General features: G+C 42.3%; 1 protein-coding gene across 2 annotated transcripts in view; it reads right to left on the reverse strand.

The window, feature by feature from the left end:
• Positions 1–17,267, reverse strand: part of dock8 (dedicator of cytokinesis 8) — a 58,501-nt gene extending 41,234 nt beyond the window's left edge. The window contains exons 1-5 of one of the 2 annotated variants that reach the window (XM_034594857.1): positions 16,991–17,267; positions 7,621–7,717; positions 2,251–2,426; positions 1,819–1,890; positions 1,136–1,244 (exon numbers count right to left, since the gene is read on the reverse strand). In XM_034594857.1, the coding sequence (XP_034450748.1) occupies positions 1,136–1,244; positions 1,819–1,890; positions 2,251–2,426; positions 7,621–7,717; positions 16,991–17,043 (507 nt within the window). In that variant the 5' untranslated portion in view covers positions 17,044–17,267. Of the gene's footprint in view, positions 1–1,135; positions 1,245–1,818; positions 1,891–2,250; positions 2,427–4,694; positions 5,078–7,620; positions 7,718–16,990 lie in introns of those variants that run through there. The other variant, XM_034594858.1, reaches the window with a different exon arrangement.
• Positions 17,268–17,780: the final 513 nt, after the last annotated feature.

Below are 17,780 nucleotides of genomic sequence, written 5' to 3' on the forward strand. Positions count from 1 at the left end.
TGCTGAGTCGGGCCACTGCCACAGTGGAGCGAGTGATAGGAATAACAAAACTCTGTTGTGTTCACTGTGTTTAAAGTCCACCCCCCCCCCATCCAGCTCTCACACCCCTCCCTCACATTTCACATTCAGAAGCGTCGCCATTGATCAGTATGGACGACAATACTGCTTGCACAAGTGTCTTCCCCTTACAAAAGAAATTAAAAAAAAGGAAAAAGTGAACTACTAAGAAAAAAATAAAACATCCCTATCCCCCATTTAAATAACCCTCTTGAGAAGCACACTTAAAAGAATAGAAATAAACAACAACAACTAAATAATAACAAAATAATAACCACAACACCAATAATAATAATGCATATTTTGTGCAGCTTGTTTTCAACTCATATTTACAAACCAGTGAACAGGGAGGTGGTTACCTTAGCTTAGCATTAAGAGTGGGTATAGAGGGAACCGGCTACCCGGCTTTTCAGCAAGTGGGAGATGTTACTGCTGTCAGAAATTCCCAATATTTCAGACTCTGGATTACAAGTCGGAAACTGATATGAATGGATTTGTACACTCAACTTCTCGCACTTAGGGTTTAAAGAATATGAAGTGAGCACAGCATAATTGTCTGCTGGTTGGAGCTTCACTAAAGTGTATATAATTAATAGCATATTTAATAGTATTTTTATCTAAAACTGAAATTGAAAGAATTCTGTATATCAAAGTATCTTCTGTTGTTTGTTCTAACAAAAATGGAACCTAACCAAAGTTTGTAACTACTCTGATCTAGGTAAACAGTTCTGATACACAATAGCAGTGACACAAAGGCAATACCGGTCGGAACAATTGTACGGTAATTACTAAAGAAGAGGAAGAGTTCAAACAGCAGCAGCTCTGACTGCACAGGACTAGTTTTGAAAAGGGTTTACTGAAGAAGTCAAATACTCCTTTATTGAGTAAGAGCGATTGTTGGTTAAGACACAGGCTCAGAGGAACTTGTATGTATAATGGGAAACTTTCCGTCCTCGTGTTAAGAGATTCAGGTTTGAATAAGGATATTAGGAGGGTTTTCTTTTGTGGTTCATTTATTTAAGTTTTTCTTGTTTGAAAAGAGGGCGAAAGCATGATCGTCTTTCTTGGTGTTTCTTACCGTTTTCTGTTGGTCTTCAGGCTGCACATCGGACTCAAAGGTCTGTTTCCGAAGGAGTTTGTGCAGGCCAGCTCGCTCCGAGTACGCGCCCCAACCATCCCCCTGGCACCTATACACACACACACACACACACACACACGCACACGCACGCACACACACGCACACGCACACGCACACCAGAAAAGACATGCATGGTCACAACTGATACACTTCTGCACTTCTAATCAATCTATATAACAACACAAACAGTGTCTTACGCAACAGGTCAGTGTGTGTGTGTGTGTGTGTGTGTGTGTGTGTGTGTGTGTGTGTAACATATGTGAGTGTAGGTGGGAGAAGAGACAGATAAACCAGGCACTACAAAGCATGAGACAGATGATGCCAGTGTAACGTTTATCAGGCGCTCTCAGGCCTTTTGTTTCCTGTTTCACAGACACCAGCCACATGCAACTTCTCAGACAGTTGGCACATGTTACACACTGTAACAGCTAAAACAGCTCACACAACACGTGGGACGTTATTGTCTCTGATTTTGGGTCTTGGGTTAAAATAGTGCAGCTTTTAACAAGAGGTAGATAAACACTGTACATCAGAGGATATCTAAGGTACAGAAAATCAGTTTTTGTATTTTAAGGAATATCCTGGTATCTGAATGTTGCTGTTGCTGCAGGGGGAAGCTTTACCTTCGAGAGACCACAAGCCACGGCTGGATGTAACTCTTCACACAGTCTCTGACGTGGGGCTCCAACTCCACTCTACAAGGACAAGGACAATGATTAGAGGAGTTTGAAGTTATGTGCACACATGCAGACGTGCAAGGAAACATTCACAGACAGCCGACAACATAACATTCCTCTCCCTTCATAATCTGTGCTTCATGGTCAAGGTGTGGTATAAGTAAATGTTATGAATAAGTTTAGTAACAGAGTGATATTGCCTTGGATTTCATGCAGCTACATGGGAGCACTCTCCTGTACACATAACAGGTGATGTGAAAGAATAGAGCTTTATATATTTGTATGGGGGGCCTGCGTCTCAGAGCAAGTCTGCACAAGTTTGAACAGTGTTTGCACTATTTTACACCACAGTCCAGTTTCTTATGATCTGCAACGCACCCATCTTCAGGAACAGAGTATCTGACGGTGCGACACTCCTTCTCCACCTGCTCCACTTTCAGGTCATCCTCGGGGAAGTCTCCAAGTTCTTGCATCAGGTCAGAGTCTCCACTTCGTAGCTGTGACATCAGGAACTCCTCCAGGTCGAGGGGCTCCACTGCTTCATACGACTGGGGCTGAAGGATGAATGAGAGATGACAAGAAGTGTTAGAAAACTTAGTACCAAAGGTCAACAGAGTAAATAATAAAGAAGAGTTTATGATTAGAGTGACATGAGCTAAAGTAAATGTTGAAGTAACACAATAAAGTTATCATTTAGGAAAAGATGATGCGTTTGTCATATCCACATAATGCAGAGAAGGACTGAGGAAAAAGAAAACATGAGATATGACATTGGCTGAAACCTGATGAATCATGATTATTTTCTAACACCTCACACCTGTCAAGGACCAAACGATTTGAGCACATGCATAAATAGAAACTGGAACAAACTGGCCTGTATCAGAGAGCCAAGCTTTTTAGTATTTCCCTCTGTGAACCTATTTTTAGACGGCCCACACTCCAGAGCCAAAGCATCAAAGACTGAGGATGTAATCACTTTGATGTACAGTACAAAATGGGTTGAAATGTTCATATGTGGGCCTTTAAATGAGAACAGATTGTTAAAATCATTAACACACTACACTAAAACGATTTCCAAACAAATTTCCACTTGAGCCTAAAGAGGAGAAATAGAAGGTTCTTTTTGTGATTGGAGAGAAGAAAATAAAAAAACATAACTGATGAGTGAACACACATCTCTTTGTGGTGCAATGCTGGCTGTGGTTGGGTGAGGGTGAGGGGGACCCGCATGGAGAAGGTGTCTCTGTGACAAGTGGCAACAAACACAGCAGAGCTCCAACTTGATTACAGTCTGCAGGCTGATGCATGCTTGCAAATCTCGAGAACGTTCATCTTATTGGCTCAAAGGGGTCTAAGAAGTGCAGAGTCGAATTTGGTTAGATTTGGAAACAAGATATATTCAATATGAATAAACTTTGAAAACACATGCAAGACTGCAATTTAAGTGGCGTTGTGGATCACGACAACTTGATTCTCCAGTTCAGAGTTTTGCGTATTGAATTAACAGCTCTTTGTGCTGCAGCAGCGGTGGGACATCTTCGGGGCTCTGTGGACTGACTCCTGCAGCCTGTCTTCACAGTTTCAGAGAGAAAGCTGCAACCAGCATTACCACAGGCCAAGACAACAGCCCATTCCAAACAGGCACTGCACTAGTTGTTCGTAAATAAGACAAACTTTCCCCTCAAAGTGTTGCAACATGTGAAACGCACAGTGTTCTTCACTATCTGCACTATCCAAACAGAATATTTAAGCTTTTAATGCTGCTCACTTTTGCACATGCAGGTAATTTGCATGACAATCAGGTAAAGTGTGAAAGAGTGAGAGAGAGTTTATGTGTGTGTACACAGGAGAGAAAAGAAGAACACAGAGCCACGCTCACTGATAATATGTACACACACAAAAGAGGTAACTGCAGCAACGACATGAGTCACTGCTCAACTCAACATTTGAGAGCAGAGCAAATTCCATTTGCCTTCAGACATGTTTTTGCACATCGATCCACCCCGTAGGATATTTTTTTTCTCTGTGGAGCACTCAAGAGTAAATTCTACCATATGGGTTCGTATGAAATGCTTTTGAATGCAACCCAAGCAGGAAGAAGAATCGGCAGCCAGACAGACGGAACAACTGAATCATTACTATTTTAAATGACAGGTCTTTTGATGAAACCTTCAGCGCCTCTCTGTTTCCGAGGAGGAGGCGTCAACCTCGACAGTGTCTCTACAGTCTCCTCATGTGCATCTCTGCCTCCAAGTTCAAACAATCATTGTTGCATGGCCTCTTTTTCTTGTTTAGTATGGAGGCTAACAAATACAAATGAATGCAAATCTATGCATGCCTCTGATCAGCACCTGCTGCTCTGTGGAGTCTTGAGAGGAGCTCGCAAGAAACTACAGCTCTCATTGTAAAAAAACATCATTAGTGATTGTAGTGATTATAAAGATGATGCTTTCGCAGCCGTTTATGAGAATGAACATTGTTTTTGAAAGTACTGACAAAACTTTCTCATGATTTAAAAGAATTAAAAAAAAAATAGCATTTTGTATTTACATATATTATTTTTAAAGCCATGCATTAGATATTACTGGAGGTTGTTTTATTTAAAAACCACGTTTCTAAACCGTCGCTGTTCTCAATGTGTATCACCAAAAACAAGCGGAGAAGACAGACATCAAGAACCAATGAGCAACAATGTTCAACACAAAATACAGCCACATAAGAGATGAATAATGTTATTTAAAACATATATAAAGCATTCAAATAATCTCATTCTATAGTTTCAGAAAATGTCAGCTGCGCTCATATGAAAGTTGTACACTTACCCTGCTGAAAACGGAAAACTAAAAAAAAAATTTCAAATAGGAAGTGCACAAAATGGCGCACTCCGGATACGGGGAACCTACGGTGTGTATCTCCTGACTCTGAAGTTTTTGGGTTGAAACTAAGCTACGATGCAGTGAACAGATCCTCTTTAGATTGATCCTCATATTCCTCGAAGCTGAGAAATCTCGGTAGATGTGAGAAGCATTGCCAAAAGTGGAAGGGATGTTAATATCCAGTCAAAATGAATATCGAAGTTGAGCCCAACTGTTTGAACCCGCAAACGTGTTTTGACAGCGCTTTGGAGCGCACAGGCAAAGCGTCTCGCGGCTTAGAGTCGACAACGATAAGGCATCAAAAGGAAGTGACATTAGCAAGGCGTCCCTCCATCAAATGGTGTTTCAACAGACAGGAAGAGAAACTACAGACGCACACTCACACACACACACACACACACACACACACACACACACACACACACACACACACACACACACACACACACACAGCACACACACACAGCACACACACTCATAAAAGGCACACGCACACGCACACACACACACACACACACACACACACAGCACACACACACAGCACACAGCACACACAGCACACAGCACACACAGCACACACACTCATAAAAACACATGCAGCTCTTCTCCTAATCTCTCAATTTGTGCATGAACCCTCCAACAAACAACACTGATCAGCCAACATTCAACATTTCAGGCATCAAAAACAGCAGCAGGGTAAGACGGGGTGAATTGTGAAACAACCGACAAAGTGAAGCACATCACAACTGCAACAACAAACATCCATCCTTCCTCTCAACAAACATCCCAACCCTCATCCCCGTGCTAGACTCTACTGCTGAATAATGGGAAACTATCATCCCGGAGATTATAGTATTAAAACCCCTCTCCCGCATCCGGCCATATTAAAGATTTGCCCGTGTAAGCTGCAAGGTACGCAGGCCCCATTCAGTGTCTGTCAGTGGCCAAGGAACTGACCCATTTCCCAAGCAAGCGTGTTGCATGCTGAACACTGGTGTGGGCCCCAGTAAACCCTGTCATCTGATGGGTTCAAGGATCATCTCAGGGAAAGTATGAAAGGGTTTCAGCTCAGTCCCTCATGCACACAGATATTGTCAGGAGACATAGCGCCTACACAACCTTTTGAAAAGAAAACTCCAGAGATGTCGGGTGACAGGAGAAACGTGAGGAAAAGACATAAATAGAAAGAAAAAGCAGGAGGAGTGTAAGAGGGATATCTGAATCTGAGCGGCAGCGGTTCAGAGGCTATCGCAGAGAGTGTAGCGGGAACAAATCCCTGCAAAGGATTACTGTGCATCATTCTGCCTGCTTGCTTGAGAGAGCAGGAATCACTCGGGCTTCCTGCTCGGCTTCAACTAAAGTGGCAAGAAAACAACCTGTCATGGTGTCGTTCAGTCCTCCGCAGAAACCTAATGGATACTGGGTTTCCAGAACAGACGGTGTCAGCCTGGTTTCAACAAAAGCACGTTAAGCCATGAGTTCTTATCTCATTTATTGTAGGAGGAAGAAAGATTCTTCCTGAAAATACTCTGCTCTTTTGCAGAAATGCAGACAGATGGGGGGGTTTTTTGCCCCATCAGAACTTATACTGAAACTGAATTATTCAAATTCTAATCTTCATGACTGGACGCTAAACTGAGTCAGACCTCTCAGTGCTAATAACAGTAAAGAGGATGTGAGGAAGATGCGCTTATAGGTCTGTGTGTCAGTGCAAGCACAAACACTCCAGATGTGTGGGAGCAGCATTAGAGGAAACCGCTGAGCTTCTGGCCAAAGGATTTCTCCTCAACTCGCATGACATCACAAGTATCAAGGGAAGTCACATTATAGGTACAGCATTCTTTTTCCGTCTGCTGATCTTTTTAAATACACTTATGTTAGACTTTTTGGTTGCAGCATGCACAGCGATGAGGTATCTTTTTGTTGCTGTACGATTGATAACTGTCATAAGACAATATTATAATTTTGTTCTAGTACCGTTTATACACTAACCCTGAGCCTGCCGTTTTGTCTGACCCCCCAGGTTGTCCGACCTGACTACAGACATTGAGAATACTGTATAGAAAAAGCACTCTCCCCTATTTTCTCTTTTGCTCTTGTAGGTCATAAAAAAGCAGCAATATTAAATATACATACATATACTTTTCTGATGTTCCTTTCTGAAACCCTGACTGCAACTTTTGGCACTTTAGCTAAAATTCTGCAAATTACGTATAACCTCTTTTCTCTTGGGTAGCTGTGGATCAAATCAAAGACATCTTTCTAATCTAATAATCTATCTACAATAGACTCTGTTTGTCTATATGCATGTGAAACGCATTTGTGGCAATCTGCTCATCTTATTTGCTTCATACTTGACACAAGATTGTTAAGGGCCCAAGGAACTGGAGTATCGAATCTGGCCTGATTTGGATCGCGATATATTTTATATGAATAAACTTTCAATAAATAGGCAACTAGCGCTCTGTAGCAGCTGCTGGGACTCAGCAACGAAAACAACATGTTTATGACGACGTCCGCGTACACCAGCAACAACAACTGATTCTCTAGTCCTTGTCTAGTACTGAGTCGAGTGTCGCTGAACTTTGTATAAACAGGTGCACAGCTCTTTGTGCAGCAGCAGCAGCGGCGGTGGTGGTGCAGCTTCAGTGTTCTGTGGACTGAGTCCAGCAACCCGTCTTCGCCACAGCTCAATTTTTAGAGGTCACTTTTACAGTTTCAGAAAGAAAGGGACAACCAGCATCACCACAGGCCAAGTAAACAGCCCTTTCCAAACAGGCAGGTTGAATGTGATGGATGATGTGATAAACACCTGCTGGAGGAAAATTACTAAATAACAAAGTTTTTTTTTATGTAATAAAAGAAAGCTTACCACAGTGAGGCAAACTGAGGCCGAAGCATTGGAGTTGGACCGGCTGTGATAAACGCCTTGATTCCCATACTGTCTCCTGATTTCTGCAGAGGTGTGCCTGTAACAAAACATGGAAACATACACAATCAGGACTTTAAAAAGGCAGAATATAATAGTGACTCCACAGGTTAACCATAAAAACCATAAAACCAACGTATACAACCTCATGTAAAAGCCATAACAACTGCACAATTCCACCAACATTCACCGTGTATCTTAACAAGAGATGCAACAGCAAATTTCGCCATTGTCCGTACTTGCATTAGCATGGATTGGTCCGCCATGATGATTCCATTCATGCTATTGTTCAGTCTATACAGAAGCACATCTCTGCTGGCTGTGTAAAGGCTTTGTCATGCTGGCAGCGATACAGGCAGCAGAATAAATATGGTGTCCTGATTTAAGGGTCAGGCCGAGCAGGAAATCAACATGACATAGGAATGGAGTTGTATTCAAATATGCTGGGTGTACACGGTGTGTGTGTGTGTGTGTGTGTGTGTGTGTGTGTGTGTGTGTGTGTGTGTGTGTGTGTGTGTGTGTGTGTGTGTGTGTGTGTGTGTGTGTGTGTGTGTGTGTGTGTTCGTGTTCGTGTTCGTGTGTGTTTGAGCGGCTCCAAAAAGAAGGGAGTTGTTGCATAAATTGCATCACCATGAGACACCGGGCTAATTTGTAATTAATCCACCGTATCATTGAAGCCCATCCACCAATCCAGGCACAATAACTGCTTTATTCTATGCAGCCCAATAATGAAGGGCCGGTTTTGATACATAAGGAGAAGTTTGTGTTTAGTAGTTGCGTGATTCTATTTTTTCTTTAGAGTTTTGTCAAACTGTCTTGTTTTCGAATGTATTTTTGAGTGACAGAAAGAGTATATTGCAACACTGCCCCTCACGGAGTTCGAGGGCAAAGGCTTCAGCAAATGGGTCACATTCCCCTCTGCTTTCCCTGTGGTCACTCTCATGGGTTCATTAAGTCCCCACGGCCATTGTTGCAACAGCCCTGTTACTAATTACCACCGCAAAGCCATAAACACCAATGAAATGGAGGAATGCAGCATGTCAGAGCCACTGAGGCTGCAGAGTCACAGAGCATGTCAAATCTTTGAGACAGCTCCATGCAAACAAATGAAAACTAATATCAATAATATTCTACATCAGCGAGCCAGGTCATTTTGCAAGAATCAAAAAGAAAAGCTGCACCCACACGTGTATTTCTGACAATATACAGTTCACGTTTAAAGGCTTTAATAAAAACAACATATTCCAATCACACTGTTTATAACACGTTCCCCTCCCTCCCTCCTGTCAGTCATGGAACATGCTGAATCAACACAATAACTGCATGCCAGGGAGGGTTAAGGCATGGGTGTGAGGACAGTATGCAAATTTACACAAAGAGCAAAGTTCAGCAGTGCAGCATTTTATTTAAACTCAGCAACAGAAGATGAAGAATATTTCAAAGATTAAACAACTATGGCACTCGGAGCGTATACCTCCGCCACACGGAAACACATTTAAATCCACTAGATCTAGGTCTTTATTTTGGATCTGCGCCAAATTGCACACACTCATAAAAAAACACCCTCTTAACATGCCTGATTGTTTTCATCATGATTCATGAATTATTGTCTAAGATGAAATCTGTCGAAAAATGCTCTATATTGCAATTTTTTTTTACCTCCGCCCTTGGCTCAATGGTCACCTAATGAAACCAGATTTAGGTTCACAAGATCAAGATTCTTATTCGGATCTGCATCAAATTGCACAAAATCATAAATATCCCTCCTCCAAACATGCCTGATCTTTCTGCATCAAGACCCATGAATATTCCCTGGGGAAACATTGAAAACTTTTAAAACACCTTATCCCGCGATGTTAAAGAAAACTCCTGGATCGTTCCAAGTTCCATAGTAATCTGACCAGTAGTTTTTTGCATAATCCTGACAAACAAACAAGCAGATGGACAAAAACATAACGTCCTTGGCAGAGGAAACCATTCAAAGATGCATATTACAAAAATGAATTAAAAAAATGAAATCAAAGAATGCATATAATACCTTACATACTGATTATCCACAATCATGCACACACATACCTATGGTCACGTGATCAACTTCTACTCTATAATCATCAGTGACAACTGGGGCATTGTGCAAGTCACATTTATCAGAGTGATCAAAGTTATATTTAACCTCTATTCAAGTCAGAAGTCGGCCTAAAGCTAAAAGTATACAAAGGTACAAACACACACTGATAGTATCTTACACATATTCACACCTGAAAGCTGCTCAGCACAACCTCAAACCTGTCTCTACTTCGAAGCAGGTTTATAAAAGCAGCAGTGTGTTTGTCCCTTGCACCAACAGCCCAGCGGACAGTGGTTGTTGAGGGATCTCGTACACACATCCCACCTTGGACACGCACAACTTAAGTCTCCTCGCCCACTCTTTTACACAACTGATGTGTGAAAGAAATGTGCAGAGTTACTCGTCTTGCTGTGGCGTGTGTCAGTGGAGCGGTAGGTAAGAAACTGAAGCTTCAAGTCAACACAAGGAGTGACACACCTCACCGATCCACCTACACAAGTATGGGGGGGAGACAGAGTTATGACTTCTGGATCAGACGTCTCCTCTTCAGTCAGATCGGTAACTGCTGAGATTTATGTATATTACTACTTTAAGTCCTGTAAGTAGCCAGCACTAAAGAAACAAATCCGGGTCTTTATAAGATAAGTCTCTGCAAGAAAACAAAAGAAAGGAAAGGAAAAAAAAAATCTGAGCAAACAAGAATGCCGTTTTTGGCCCAGGGGCGGATTGTCTGGTGGGTGTATTAAACGTCTACCCAGGGCAATTAAAACCCTGTAAAACCTTCTCATAACTTCACTTCTAAAGAGACGTGCACTACCCTGTGTGCACAATGAGCCCTCCCTCTATATTTTTCACTAGTAGAGACAAAGGTTACGCAGGCCAACTCATACTACTACAGAGCATACACTGTAGAGAAAGAATAATTTACATACATGCATTGTCATGAGCATGCACACTAGGGATCGCTTGCTCACGTACATTGACACACATTCAGGGGCTGTCTATAAAAAGACAGAGCGAGTAAAACAGTAATCAGCTCCTACCAGCAGAGCAAGCAGGGCATTATTTCACCACTAGTAGACAAACAGCTTGTCATGGCAGACAGCATCTGTCATTATCTTTAACGGGCCTGTGTCTTGGCTTCCTTTTGGCACATAAATCCAAAGCTGCTCTCGTCAGGAGGACAGAAAGCGGGGATTTGGATGATTTGGATTTTTTGGCCATTTAGGGCAAAATAATACGAAAAGCAGCTTGTGTCATAAGCTCGACAGAAACTGATGTCTTGATCGTTACTTTTTTACTGAAACCACCAAGACACATGAGGGCTGAAAAACTGATGAATTGTTGTAATGGGTCAACCCAAAGACTCAAGAGGGACAAAAACTTGCCTGTCAACAATACCTGCGATGCTTATAGTTGTCAGGTCACAGCGTTGGTTTTAAAAGAGGGAGTTCATAGGAACAGTTACACCACCTTCGATAAACTGAGACTGACCCTCCCTGTAAAAAAAGCTGTTATTGAAGTTGACAGCTTTGGTTTTGAAAGCAGCTTCTGAGGTTTTGGAAATCTATCAGGAATCTGGGCTTCAGGTCTGAGATTGACCATCGTGGCATTTTCCCCCAAATTATCCACAACAGCAGGTATTTCCGATAACAATATATTGGCCAATATATATATATATATATATATATATATATATATATATATTTTAAAAGACTGGCAATGATTCCTAAGATGTTATCATTCCTTCATGACAAAAAATGTTATTGAGGTTTGATAGAAGAAGGAAAGAATGTTTATTCTGTAAAATAAAAGCTTTATTGCCCAATACCAGCAAACATAAACACAGATCTCATATCGGCCGATTTTTATCAGCCGACCAATAAATTGGTCAGACTCATAACGTTAACACACTCAGGATTTCAGACAGTATATAAATAGAGTGTGGTTTCAGGCAGAGTGTGGAAAATAAATACTGTGGCAAACTGCGGCACAGTGATCAAGATACTATCTCACCTTGATAATATCTAGTTATGTCAGAGAGAACCAGTCATCTTCAGCACAGCCTCTGTAATCACAAGATCACCTCAGTCATGACGAGGATCCATCTTCATCACAACTTGCACTAATAACAATCTCAGATAAACAACTTATCCTCACTATGCACTAAACATTTGTATGATTTGATGAGCAACACAAAAATACAAAAATCACTTAAATACACTTTAAGTTGACTGATCCATGGTGATGATGGGGGGTGAAACAGAATCTGTCCACTGTCATGCTACAAACCAAATCAACCACTTTTACAATACCCAGTGCATGTTAGTCCCCGATTGTCTATGTAACCTGAGATCTCTCAGTAACATTTCGAGTGTGCATGTAAATATACCGAGTGTCACTTTGTTACAGCCTCCAAGGCCTTGAGATCAGGCTCAACCACAGAAAATCAATTGTCAATTATCAATAAAATATTCCATATTCAGGATGGAACCTTTGAATTGTTATTACGAAACAACACAAAGCCTGTGACGTTAATTACCAGTTTCCTTTCATGAGATGTAATAAGAATGTATAATCGGTACTGATGAGGATGGCACTGCGGTACAGCTGCTCCCCGGAAAGATACCATTGAAAAATAAATAGAACCACAGGACAAAGCTGTTTTGAGAGTAACACCTTAGATCAACCAAACATTTATTGTTACAAGTTGTTCAACACTGGAATATTAATGTATCTGAGACGTCAGATATGTTTCTAGCATTATAACTACATTGGATTGTTTCAGGGGGAACTATTTCTTAAAACTTCTTAAAGCTTCACAAAAGATGTCCCTTTTTATGAGAGGTCTACGGACTCGCACCCAAGTTAAGAAATCTCACTGAGGGTTCCAGAGTGGAAAAGTCTTTATCTTTCCCCTCCCTATAGAAAGCGTTGGGTCGCTTTCTGTTACGTCATGCTGTCTGCAGCAGGCCTGCACTTGCTGTGTGTGCATATGGTGTGTTCCTGTCAGCGTTTCTGGAATCATTAGCCAAGCATTCCTCAAATAGAGTCCGGCTCTAAAACTATGCTATAGCTGCTTCTTGTGGATACAGATCTGATTATTCGGCCAAATCTGTACTTCTACTCGTGACTATCTGCATGTGCGTACTCTGCAAGATATGACTCCCACCAGGCATGCTGCTCAGCAAGTCAGTCCACAATTATCCCCTTTATCATCATCATTATCAAGTCAATCCTTTACACATGTGGGTGGCTCCTTCAGCTTGTATTAAACCCCTCTCCCTCCTGCCGGGGGTGTCTTCTCCTTCATCTGAGCCTAAGAGGAAACGCAGGAAAACAGAGAGTGGTGTGGTGTGCACACGACAAGAGGGGGAAAGCAGACCAAAGGGATGCCCCCGCTGTTTGTCTCATACTATCATATGTCTCCAGACTTAATGGGTCTCACCGCTATCAGCACCATCACTGCTCGGCTTCCTGTCAGAGGCCGGCACGCACAAACACAGCAGAGATTTGGCACGACTCGGGTCACGGACGTCTCTGGGCGAGAGACAGTGACCAAGGAGAAAACTTTTAATTGAGTTTGAATGACTTAACCACAGGGGAGGGTCATTCATCATAAGTTTTTTTAGGTAGGTGTGCGTCTATTTGACACCCCTCTCGACGGCCCACCAACGGCCATGAGGGTTAACAGATGTCATGAACAAGAGCCGAAAGGAAATCGGATGCAACCCAATCCGGATCCCCCCCCCCCACCCCCGCCCCACCCCCCTCCCACCCCCCACCCACCCGCTTAAGAGCAATGAACAACAGAGGCCCCACATCCACAGCTGTCCCCACACCTGTTCCCATATGCCAGCAAAGAAACTTCACTTTCATGGGTCGATTAATAAGTGTTTCAGTGCTACAATATGAAGAAACACTCATTTCCTGATTTAAAACTGCCACAAGTAAAAAAAGTGAAGTGAAACCAGAGGCAAAGTGTCCAGAGTGTGCAGGATATACTCCTCATGCCATCCTGATAGAGCGATGGAGAGGAACCACCTGAGAACATATAGGATTTTTATGGGTGAACAAATAAACATTACTTCTTCAACAAATACCTGCAAGCATCTATAAAAATAATCGTTGTATTGGTCTGTGAGGCAATAAACAGGTTTTTCAGCCTGCTACAGAACGTACTGCATACATGAGTTTTAACATGTGACCAACGTTCCTCTTTGTCCATTGCTATGATTTTCATAGTTGTTCCTCTTGACATTTTACATGATTTGACATGCTTTTTGTTACCAATGCATCCACGACTTTGATCACATGCAGTGTCTTGTATGGATATGTAAATGTATGGAGGTCTACTGGGGGCCCAGGGGTCTAAGACAGTGACGCAAGTATTCAGAGTATCAGTGCGTCCGGCCAGAGACTTCTGTTGCAGGTCACTCCCGTTGTCTCTTGCATCATTTCCTGTCACCACCCTGCTGCCTGCTTTCATAATAATGGACAAAAAGCTTCATTCATTCAAAATCTCACATATAAAAGTGCTGATTGTCTGCCCGACCCCAAATAACCCACCTCTGAGTAAATGGACTGCATTTATATAGCGCTTTGCCAGTTTTATTGACCGCTTTACAGTACAAGTCACATTCACCCATTCATGCACACATTTGCGCCTCTATTAAGAAATGCAAACTGCAGGAGCCAGGAATCGAACCACTGACCTTCTGGTTAGTGGACGACCCGCTCTACCTCCTGAGCTCAGAACCTCCCCTTTGGGTTCACATTATTAACAGTCTGGAATTTTGTTACTTTCAAGTAGCTGTATATTATATAATACTCATTCAATGTTACTAAGTTAAATTACAATGATTTAATATTTGGTAACTAACAGATTCTTCTCACTAGAACTCATTAAAGAGTTTCTAAAAAATCCTTGTCAGTGAGTGTGACTGTTTCTCCTGCATCATTACTGACAGGCTGTGTTGGTTGACACCATGAAACTACACATTCCACAACACGATGTTTTGCTACATTACAGCGTCGTCCTGCTGCCTCAGCACTGGATTCAGGCTCTGACCCAAGATCCCTCAGCAGCTGAGATCAGCTCAGCTCAGCACAGCTCAGCAAGTATCCACGATTTCTCTTACCTCTTAAAACCAGAGTATGTTACTTCTACTGCGGAAGATTCCCATTTGTAACCATGTTTAGATGTGACAATAGACAATACATAGAAGTATAGAAGTATAGAAGTATAGATGGATAGATAGATGGATGGATAGATGGATGGATGGATAGATGGATAGATGGATAGATAGATAGATAGACTGACGGACAGACAGACGGAAAGACAGATAGACAGATAGATAGATAGATAGATAGATAACTTCTACTGCGGAAGATTCCCATTTGTAACCATGTTTAGATGTGACAATAGACAATAAATAGAAGTATAGATAGAAGTATAGATAGATAGATAGATAGATAGATAGATAGATAGATAAATGGATAGACTGACGGACAGACAGACGGAAAGATAGACAGACGGACAGACAGACAGACAGACAGACAGACAGACGGCCAGATAGATAGATAGATAGATAGATTAACTACTTTCCTCCTCATGATCCAATGTCCTCAGTTTAACCAAAACAAATCACCACATCTGCCCTCCTCCACTTCAGAGTGAATGAACTCCAATGCACTGTTATCTCACTCTCTGCAACAAGACACTGAGTTTGACCTGCTGTTACACGAGCCGCTCTGCAGACACTTTTATATGCCCATGTGCCGCATGAGGTCAAATTAGAGTATTTGTAGTAATGAGTCGCACTATACAAGAGGCATGGTGCACACAATAGACTTCCATGTGCACACTTCCTCCACACCTGGCCCATGTCACAGCAGGAACTATGACCACATCTCCTCCTCTCCTTTCATAGCAGCTCTATATGGACTCGTCAGACCTTACACATCACAGGAAAGGATCATATTAGAAACACTAGATATAGAATCAGCATCCTCACGAGGAGGAAATGGAACAGTTAGCACCGTTTTGTCAGCTTTGTGTGGGAAGTTCAGGCTTGGTTCTCCCCTTCAGAGGTTTGGTTAATGAAAATAATATGGGCCTCCGATTGTAAAGCTGCGCATGCAGAAAATAACAGCCACGTTTTTACAAAATATAGCTTAAAAAAAGAGTCACCTTTTACCAGATTTACTTTGGTACTTTGTCATATTTGCTTCTTTCGTAAAAAAATATATTGAAAGTAATGTCAATGTCAAAGGTTAATGTAAATATAAGATTTCAAACTAAATGCTGAATCTAAATGCAAACATTGACTCTAAATCTAAATTTCCAATGTTAAATCTAAATCCACATTTTTGATCTAAATGTTCAATGTGAAATCTAAATGTTGAATCTAAATGTTAAATATAAGGTGCAGCTTTATTATCGGTGCCCCATAAAATGATGAGCCAACAAGGGAGAAACTGACATATAGATGATTCACCACATGGACATAAGTACTGTAATAGTACATATGTACTGCAATAGTGCATAAGTACTGTAATAGTACATGCGTACTGTAATAGTACATGTCTTCTGTAATAGTACATATGGCTGCAGTAAAGTAAAGTTGACTGCTCTTTGTTTTCCACGGTGAAGTAACCTGCAGCCTTAACATTCACAACATGTGGCTGCCTGCTCCAACTCTGGAATCCCCTCAACTGTCAGGACCGAGCCAAACCTCTGGGGAGGAGGCAGGAGTTCACCTCCTCAACCGAACAGCGGCAGGAGCTCACCTCCTCAACCGAACACAAGCTGGAGTTCACCTCCTCAACCGAACACCAGCTGGAGTTCACCTCCTCAACCGAACTACAGCAGGAGTTCGCCTCCTCAACCGAACACAAGCTGGAGTTCACCTCCTCAACCGAACTACAGCAGGAGTTCGCCTCCTCAACCGAACACAAGCTGGAGTTCACCTCCTCAACCGAACTACAGCAGGAGTTCGCCTCCTCAACCGAACACAAGCTGGAGTTCACCTCCTCAGCCGAACACAACCTGGAGTTCACCTCCTCAGCCGAACTACAGCAGGAGTTCGCCTCCTCAGACGAACACAAGCTGGAGTTCACCTCCTCAACCGAACACAAGCTGGAGTTCACCTCCTCAACCGAACACAAGCTGGAGTTCACCTCCTCAGCCGAACAGCAGCAGGAGTTCCCCGCTGTCAGTATTATGATGGTGTCGGTGGTTACCTGTTGATTTTGAGGGCGAAGGCTCGTCTCTCTGCGCTGCCCAGCGAAGCCATGTGACAGTCTGAAGTCCAGTTCAGTGGAGCGGTGCTGCTGGTTGGATTCCCCCCCCCTCGTGTGCTCTCTCTCTCGCCGCCTCTCTGTCACTGACGCTCCGCTTCTCCTCCTCCTCCTCCTACTCTCCGCTGCTGCTCCTCCGTCATGATGGAGTCTGTGGCGACAGGTTCGATGCTGCTGGGTGGAAACTTCCGCGTTCAACTGTAGACATCCTCGTGCGTGGAGAGAGAGAAAGGGAGAGAGAGAGTGGGAGGGGATGTGCGCGCGAGCTGTAGCGGGATGAGACCTGAGTCTCGCGCGCTCCCTCGCTGGCTAAATAAGCTCTTGCACTTGTTTTGATCCATCAATACACATTTTAAAACAATGTTTTTATGGACAGATAGATGCAAACTTTCTTAATGGCCAACATACCAGTATGATGCTATCAGGGAAATGCTAAACAACAACACTAACAATAGGGTTAGCGTAGCTTACAAATGCTAACAAACTTGCAGGAAAGGGAAGTTGTTCCCAGGGTTCTTCTGATCCCCTCACATATTGTAGTTCTTGATAAAAGAAATTGTCTCAAAATGTAGAAAGAATCATAGATAGATAGATAGATAGCAAGAAAGAAAGAAAGATAGATAGATAGATAGATAGATAGATTGATTGATAGATAGATAGATAGATAGATAGATAGATATATAGATAGATAGATAGATAGATAGATAGATAGAAAGAAAGAAAGATAGATAGA

Source organism: Hippoglossus hippoglossus, chromosome 9, assembly GCF_009819705.1.
Source record: "Hippoglossus hippoglossus isolate fHipHip1 chromosome 9, fHipHip1.pri, whole genome shotgun sequence".
NCBI lineage: Eukaryota > Metazoa > Chordata > Actinopteri > Pleuronectiformes > Pleuronectidae > Hippoglossus > Hippoglossus hippoglossus.